Below are 8,395 nucleotides of genomic sequence, written 5' to 3'. Positions count from 1 at the left end.
AGCACACGGGCTTTTGAAGCAGACTTGAGGTCTCCGTGTGCTGAACAGCGTCTGTGATGAGGCGAAGTCGGGAGTGGAGTCTGAAGGTGGGTCTGTAAAACTGGCTGCATCTGATCTTGTGTTCTTTTGCACTGACCATCCTGCGGCGAAGGGCGTGGAACAGAGCGCGAGCCAGGGAAACCAGCAGGGCAGTTTCTGCCCTGCAAGGTGTTCAGACTGTGTCGTCTTCACAGGGGAAATGTTCAAGATGTTTGACTTCTCCACCTTTTAAAAACAGAGACTGAGCATGCGTTCTTCCCGTCCTTAGCTACGGGAACCCTTAGAAACCTAAGAGGAAAACCATACAGTGTTGCATCATTAAGAACGACAGCGCGGAAGTAGATGTGTTTACGAATGAGAATGAGAAGTTGTTGAGTGAAAAAAAGCAAGCTGCAAAAGAGTTTATGTAGCACGAGTCCACTTTTGCCAGGAAAAACGTGTTGAAATACATACAGCAAAATGCTCCCAGCAGTTTCTTAGCTGGAGGGAAGCACTTTGGTTTCCTGGTGTTTTTTTTTTGTTTGTTTGTTTTGTTTTGTTTTTTTGCGTCTTAGCTTTTTCAGTGTTTGTAATTCCACATTGCTTAGGTAATTTAAAAGAAGGGGGGGGGAGGCAGCAAATAGAAGTGACACAGAGAGACCATAATGGTCATCTCCCGCAGTTTATTTTAAAATAATGCCCTTTCCTGACCCAAGATGCTCTAGAAAAAGGTGTGGTGTCTACAGGTTATGTGGGGGCAAAGCGATCTATCTGCTGACACCCCAAAGCACCGCACAGCTTTAAAATGCAGTATTTACCGTGTAATTACGACTTCAAATACTAGCTGTTTACTAGCAGTGGAGTAACACACAGAAATAGGCTCAGTCATAAATTACTGGTAGTCGCTATAGCAACACTGCGATAAGGTCTATTCTTGTTACTGTGATTGCACAATCACTTTTGATCTAACATAAATAAGAATCTTACAACGTGTAGTACTTTCAACATATGTGAAATATTTTAAACACACCTTTTATTTTTTAAACTTTTTTTTAATGTTTATCCATTTTTGAGAGAGAGAGAGGCAGAGCGCGAGCTGGGGAGGGGGCAGAGAGAGAGAGAGGGAGACACAGAATCCGAAGCGGGCTCCAGGCTCCGAGCTGTCAGCACAGAGCCCGATGTGGGGCTCGAACTCATGAACCACGAGATCACGACCTGAGCCGGAGTCGGATGCTTAACTGACTGAGCCACCCACACGCCCCTTAAATATACCTTTTAAATATTAGTTTAGGTATAAATTATCCATAAGGGTTTTTTCGTTCACCCCCCTAAACTGGAGGGTTTACTAAACATCAAGTTTACCTCCTATGAGACTGGACCAGACCATCTTTCACAAGGAAATCGATATAGGCGTTTTTCTGTTGCACCCAATTAAAATGGTTATAGGGACATTTACCTAAGTTTGTCTTCCTGACTCATAACTTCCTGAAGGTTGTAGCTGGATTTGAGTTGAAATACCCTGGCGGCTGTTCAAAACCTTCTGCTTCAGCAATGAGAAAACCAATTAGGTTATTCTCAACACATAAAATTAACGTGATCCCAGAGGCTATATTTTAGAAATCTCTTTCTTTTCTCTTACTCTTCAGTGTAAATCATCCTTTTAAATAAAAAAAAAAATGAAAACAAAAAGAGGATCATGGGAAAAAGTCACATTTACATTTGAAGTTAAAAAATAGTACGTTGCCGGGATGGGCGGACTGGTCTGGAGGCAGTGGGAGGACTCAAACCCCAGCCGGACCCCCTTGATGCCAGGGTTCGTGAAGGTGAAAAGTCCTTAGAGCCTCTGAGCCCGTTTCTTCGTCCGTAAAGCCTCGGTCTGTTTGGTGAGTAGTAATATGCTTAGAGCTTAAGAGCCGTTCCTTGTATCCAGGTGTCTATTTTCATCACCTCTCTTCCCACCCTGTTAAAGTGTTTCTTGCTAAGAAAATACATGGCTAGTCATTCTGGATGTGTTACTCCACTGTATTTAACTCTCTCTATGTAGAAAGCTTTCCAAGCCAGGGTATCAGCGATGATGTTCACATCTGTAGTGCATATATTTGAACTCAACAAATGTGTCACCCAAGCCACTATAGAAGTTCAAGAGAAAGTATTAGTGGGATATTTATCAAATTGGGGGATTTAATATACAACAATTACTATAAAGGCACCTGGGTGGCTCAGTTGGTTAAGCGTCCAACTCTTGATTTCGGCTCCGGTCATCATCTCAGGGCTTGGGATCCAAACTGAGAGTGGGGAGCCTGCTTGGGATTCTCTTTCTCTTCCTCTCTCTCTGCCCCTCCCCAACCCGCATATGTGCTTTCTCTCTCTCTCTCTCTCAAAATTAAAGACAAAAAACTTTAAAAACAAAACAAATCAATTACTACACATTTGCACTCCGTGTATATTTGGGCCATTTAAATTTTTTTATTTACAGAGATCTGAATGATACCTAAATCCTTTCGAAGTGGCCTACTGCAATCATTTCAGCTACTGTAATATTTTGTAAGATTATCACATGTCACCACAAGATAGCTGCCAGAAAAAATCTCAGGACAATATGGAAAACATCATGTTGGCCACCTGGGATTTTACATAAATCGTATTCTGTAATATTATGGCATATTCTAGTTTCCACAGTACTTTTAGAGCCATTATTTCATTTGGGTTGATGGAAGCGGTTATCCCAAACTAACATATAAGGTAATGGAGACACAGACTGCCCTGGACCAGGGCTCTGCAGCTCACATTGTAAGAAGGAGATCGTGGTTCTTAAAGGTTTGGGTTCCGGAATGGGTTTTGAAAGAAGTCCCTCCATCATACCACCATCATACCTGGCTACCGGATCCCGAATCCTACAATATCCCAAAGGGAATGCATAAGCAGCAGGTGCCTCGTGGTCCTCCGGTCAAATTGCACTGTCCCCAGCCACTGGTTCCCATCTTTGGGGGCTGTCCTGCTTCTCAGAGATGTGTGGGGACACCGACACATCCACTAACAAAATATTTACACGGCACTTATGATGTGCCGTTCACCTTCGGAGGGACAAAAAATGCAACTGTGAACAAGACACTCATCTCCTGCTCTGCTAAAACCGAAATATTTCGTGGTGGACCTGAAAACCTATCAGGCGATTTCAAGTGGGTGGCAAGTGCAGAGGTGAGTGGGCCAGGGTGCCGAAAGTCAACTGGAAGAGAGCGGCACCAACCCAGACCGGGAGCTTTGGACTAAGTGGTCTGAGTGGAGACACAAACAACAAGAAGGCATTAGTCGGCTCCAGCAGCGAGAGGGAGAGAGGGGAAGAGGGGAGCTGCACGTGCAAAGACCCTGAAGCGGAGGAGAAGCAGTGTGATGAGTCTGAGGGGCTCAAGTTCAGCACAAGTGAATTGTGAAAGCAGAGATCCTTACCAGTCACAGAAAGGGTTCTGGACTCTGCTTTGACCACGAAAGGCACCCAGGAAAGGGTTTTAACCAGAGGACTGTGGTATAGGGACCAAGGAAACTTTTGTAGAGATCCAGTTGAATGACAGGAGGGTGGTGTGAGGGGAAATGTGTGAAAATGGATGGGAGATCTTCAGGATGTAAACTCATCAGAGGCGCCCGGGTGGTTCAGTTGATTAAGTGCCGGGCTCTTGATTTCAGCTCAGGTCATGATCTCACGGTTCATGGGATTGAGCCCCACATGGGGCCTGGGAATCCTGCCTGGGATTCTCTCTCGCCCTCTCTCTCTCTCTCTCTGCAAGTCCCCTGCTTGCACACACGCTTTCTCTCTCAAAATAAATAAACAAATAAATAAATAAAAAAAAGAATGTAGACCCGTCAGACTCCCACGTGGGAGTTAGGCCCAGGGCCTCCTGTCAGTGTACCCCCCTCTGGGACATCCCCCACCCCTAGACCCTAGTGAAGTTTGTCTTTTTTCATACTTAATTCTCCGAATTGGATATTGCTTCCTTAAGCTGTATGGATGAAAGTGTAATTCAAACAGCTTCAAGATATTGCTTTCCATCTTTCACAACACAGAATGAGAATAACGAAACATACAGATAAGCATACAGATCATTCAAACACGTAATACAAATCTGTGCAATTTGTCTGAAGGGACCCTCAGAGGGTGAACATAGCCAACGGGCAGGAGCAAAAAAGAAGGGTTTCATCTGGCACAAACACATTAACGTAAGCTGGAAAGTATTCATAAAGATGTCTTCATAGCGTCTGAAGCCCCACTGGAAGAGAATGCCAACTTTATAATGTGGAAGCCAGTCAGATCTTCCTGGGGTTCCCCCCCCCCCCCTTTTGCTAGCTAGCATAGATATTGAATTGACTCAGCCAAGTTCAGCCCGTGCACATTATACAATCGTTCCTAAACCCATGGCAAATCCCAGTGGGGTGAGATCAGGCCTCCAGAAAAACACGAGACAGACTAAGATTGTCACAGTCAGGGAGAATGGATGTCTTTTCATGAAATCCACATAAGATGGCTTATTCAAATACATCATCTGCTTGGTTGTAAGACACATCTGACTCCACCAACCCAAATCCTTCATTACTGAAGTTTCTATCACTCGATGCCGTATGACTCTTCTTCCCTTTCAAAGGCTTTCCTCCCTGCGGGCCAGACGGCTCAAACTCAAACACAGCGGAACTCACAGCGTGAGGTCCTTTGGCAAACAGAACCTCAGCCCCGTCCGGCTCAGCCACATCTGAATGATTGGCTGGGGACAAAAGTCGGTCACTCCTTAGCCTTCTTCTTATTTCTTCTTCTTTAGTCTGAAAAGCGGTATTAAAGAATGAAAATGAGCCCCAATAACTTCCTCCGAGTTCTCATTAATATGCCCGAAGTTAACCTGTATGATTTTCCATTTCATTATTCAGTCACTTCACAAACGTGTGTTGAGGAACTACATAAAATCTTGGTTTGCGAGCATAATTCGTTCCGGAAAAAGGCTGGTAATCCACTTGTACATCAAAGCGAATTTCAGAACCACTGGCTCAGTTGTGATCGTGTGACGTTCAGGTACGACTCATATTGCAAGGCATGGCTTGTTTATAAGTTAAAGTTTATTAGAAACGTTTGCTCGTCTTGCGGAACGCTGGCAGAACAAGTTACTCGCAATCCAAGGTTTGACTGCACTATTAAAGACACACGCACACTCCCTACCCTAGTGGAGCTGAATGGGGAGTCCCTGCTCCCCGAGAGGCCGGGTAAAGGGATGGAGACAAGGACTGCCAGACCACAGCTGTGAAAGCTGCTTCCCGGCAGGATGGGGGACAGAGGGTGATGGGGACCCGGGGCGGTAATGGAACAGGTGTTGGTCTAATGGTCTGCACGGCCTCCTCTCGGCCTCTATCCTCCACCCCACGCCCCCCTCCCCTCCCCACCCCAAATGAAGCTTTTCTTCTTCCAATGAAGAAAGCTCCATACTTCATTCTGAGAATTGAACAATGCTTCCTTAGGCTATTCAGATGAGACAATACTTCAGCCAGCTTCAAGATGTTGCCTCCCTCCTTCACCACACAAAGAGAGTTAAAGTAAAATTAAGCATCCTGCCTAGGAAGCACAGATCACTAAGACACTGGATCTGAATCTTCAAGCTGCAGATAGGAAAGGCCTACGTGGGCTCATTTCAGCAGGTAGCACACAGTGACACAAGAGCTCAGGTACCTTCTTGTGCATCTCCACCGCTCGCACCTTCTCTTCTAGATCGTTCGTTGTGAAAGCCTTTGCTTCCTTTTTGAGCTGAAGTTTTTTCAGCCTGGCTGGAGGCTTTCTCAGAGGCCACTCGGTCACGTTTGCCTGGAGGAAGAAAAGGGAAAAAAACAACAAAAGGGAGAAACAGACATATTCACTGGTGGAGGAGAGAGATGGGAGAGGTAGAATCAACACAGTGTAAAAATGTCGATCCTAAAAATCTGAACAGATACGTTGGCAGATTTAAAAATCACGATGTGAACGCCGGTCCCCACAGAACTAATTCTTCGAAAAGAGAAACAAAGGTCTATTAGATGCCTAGAAGGAAAGACAGGGCTCTTTCTAAAACGCATTAAAGAACGCAACAACGTTCTGGAGCTGGAAGAAGGCTCACGAGAAGAAAACGTTCTGGAGAATGAACACAGGTGGGAAAAGGTGGCAGACGAGTGATGAGTGAATGCTTAGTTCAAGGTCAAAAGTGAAACCTGATAATTTTGTAATATGCCACAGCTGGAAACACCTTTCCCTTGGGATCGAGATGGGTTTTGAGTACTTTGGGTCTCATGCAGGAGAAAATTAACCCGAGCAGCAACCTTGGGCTGGCCTTTGCCGTCAGGACTCTGTGAATGTTTTCAGGATGGGAGGAAAAATCCCCAACTATTTCGTGTGACTGACTACCCTTTCCAAAGTTCAAAGCAGCGATAATGACTTTCTGATGACAACTTCTAGTTATAAAAAAGGAAAAGTGTCGTGAAGGGTTTATAAAGAAAGTTTTAATGTACATTTTCTTCTTTTTAAAAATTAGTTTTCTATAACGTACATCAGTTAGGAAAAAGTAACATGACACGTAAATAACTGCATAGTCTTCTGTTGAACCCCCTGGCCCCCAGTCCTACTCATCAGCATGAACTATGTGAAAGAATTTGGTATGTGTGTTTCCAGGCATTCTCTACGCACACATATTTATGGACATATGTATGTGCAGTACAACTGTAACGCTAAACCAAACGTAAATGAAATGATACCCTCTACAGGCTGTGCAATTTGCCTTCTTTACTTAATTTGCTACGGACATCTTTCTAGTTCTATGACATCTTTCCAGTTCATTATAAAGTAAACTGATTGTTCTAGGTAATTTCTCCAAAGACTTTTAAAGGCAAAGGAGCCACTGATATCCATTGTAATATCTGAAAGGGTCTCTTTACGATACAAGCCTGCTGGTCCCGAGAACACACATCAGAGAGGCAGTCTAGCATGTTAGAAAAAGATGCCAGGTCAGGACTCAGACAGACCTTGGTCTGAGTCCTGACTTGGCCAAGGTGTGCTTTGCGTGAGTGCTTACGCTCTGTGAACTCGCTTTTGTCACTTAAACGGTGGGTTTAATGATACTTATTTCACAGGATTTTCTTTTTTAAGGGACTGTACAGTAGTCACTCGGGAAATGGTAATTACATTTCATTCAATGAAAGGAGTGACTGTTTTAATGAAGTTTTTAATTTTAATTGCAGTTAACATACAGTGTAATGTTCCTTCCAGGTGTACAATATAGTGATTCAACCATTCCTTACATCACCTGGTGCTTATCACAAGTGCCCTCCTTAATCCCCATCACCTGTTTTTCCCATGCCCTCCCCTCCCTTCTGGTAACCATCAGTTTGTTCTCTATAGTTAAGAGTGTTTCTCGGCTTCTCTCTCTCTTTCCCCTTGCACATCTGTTTCGTTTCTTAAATTCCACACATGAGTAAAATCGTATGGTATTTGTCTTTCTCTGACTGACTTATTTTGCGTAGTATTATACTCTCTAGTTCCAACCATGTCATTGTAAATGGCAAGATTTCATTCTTTTTTATGGCTGTATAATATTCCCTATGTAACAATCCGTCTATATATATAATATTATATACCCTACCACTTTTTTTTTTAAGGGAATTTTTAAAAAAAATTTTTTTTTTAACGTTTATTTATTTTTGGGACAGAGAGAGACAGAGCATGAACGGGGGAGGGGCAGAGAGAGAGGGAGACACAGAATCGGAAGCAGGCTCCAGGCTCCGAGCCATCAGCCCAGAGCCCGACTCGGGGCTCGAACTCACGGACCGCGAGATCGTGACCTGAGCCGAAGTCGGACGCTTAACCGACTGAGCCACCCAGGCGCCCCTACCCTACCACTTTTTTATCCGTTCATCCATCAATGGACACTTGGGCTGCTTCCATAGTTTGGCTATTGTAGATAAAGCTGCTATAAACATAGGGGTGCATGGATCTCTTTGAATTAGTGTTTTAGCATTCTTTGAGTAAACACCCAGCAGTGTGATTACTGGATCATAGGGTAGTTCTATTTTTAACTTTTGGAGGAATCTCCATACTGCTTTCCCCAGTGGCCGCACCAGTTTGCATTCCCACCAATGGTGCAGGAGGGTTCCTTTTTCTCCACATCCTCACCAACACTTGTGGTTCCTTGTGCTTTTTATTGTGGCCATTCTGACAGGTGTGAGGTGATAGTTCATTGTGGTTTTGATCTGTATTTCCCTGATGATCAGTTATGTTGAGCATCTTGTCATGTGTCTGTTGGCCATCTGGATGTCTTTTTTTTGGAGAAATGTCTGTAAATGTCTTCAAGCAGTGATTTTTTTTTCTTTTCTTTTTTAATGT

General features: G+C 44.0%; 1 protein-coding gene across 3 annotated transcripts in view; it reads right to left on the bottom strand.

Annotated features, from left to right (window-relative positions):
- Nucleotides 1-209: 209 nt before the first annotated feature.
- STMND1 (stathmin domain containing 1) overlaps nt 210-8,395 on the bottom strand; it is a 30,260-nt gene continuing 22,074 nt past the window's right edge. Inside the window, exons 1-2 of one of the 3 annotated variants that reach the window (XR_006966268.1) lie at nt 5,720-7,260; nt 210-327 (exon numbers count right to left, since the gene is read on the bottom strand). Coding sequence is in view for 1 of the 3 variants with exons in the window: in XM_047102913.1 (XP_046958869.1) it covers nt 4,537-4,824; nt 5,720-5,851 (420 nt within the window). In the remaining 2 variants the exon portion in view is untranslated. Of the gene's footprint in view, nt 328-2,891; nt 3,318-3,808; nt 4,825-5,719; nt 7,261-8,395 lie in introns of those variants that run through there. The other 2 variants (XR_006966269.1, XM_047102913.1) reach the window with 2 other exon arrangements.

Source organism: Lynx rufus, unplaced genomic scaffold, assembly GCF_022079265.1.
Source record: "Lynx rufus isolate CCGP_SWC_20201006 ecotype Redwood Valley unplaced genomic scaffold, mLynRuf1.p SCAF_6, whole genome shotgun sequence".
Lineage (NCBI taxonomy): Eukaryota > Metazoa > Chordata > Mammalia > Carnivora > Felidae > Lynx > Lynx rufus.
The sequence above is the reverse complement of the archived record's forward strand: the minus strand, read 5'-3'. Positions and strand labels throughout refer to the sequence as shown.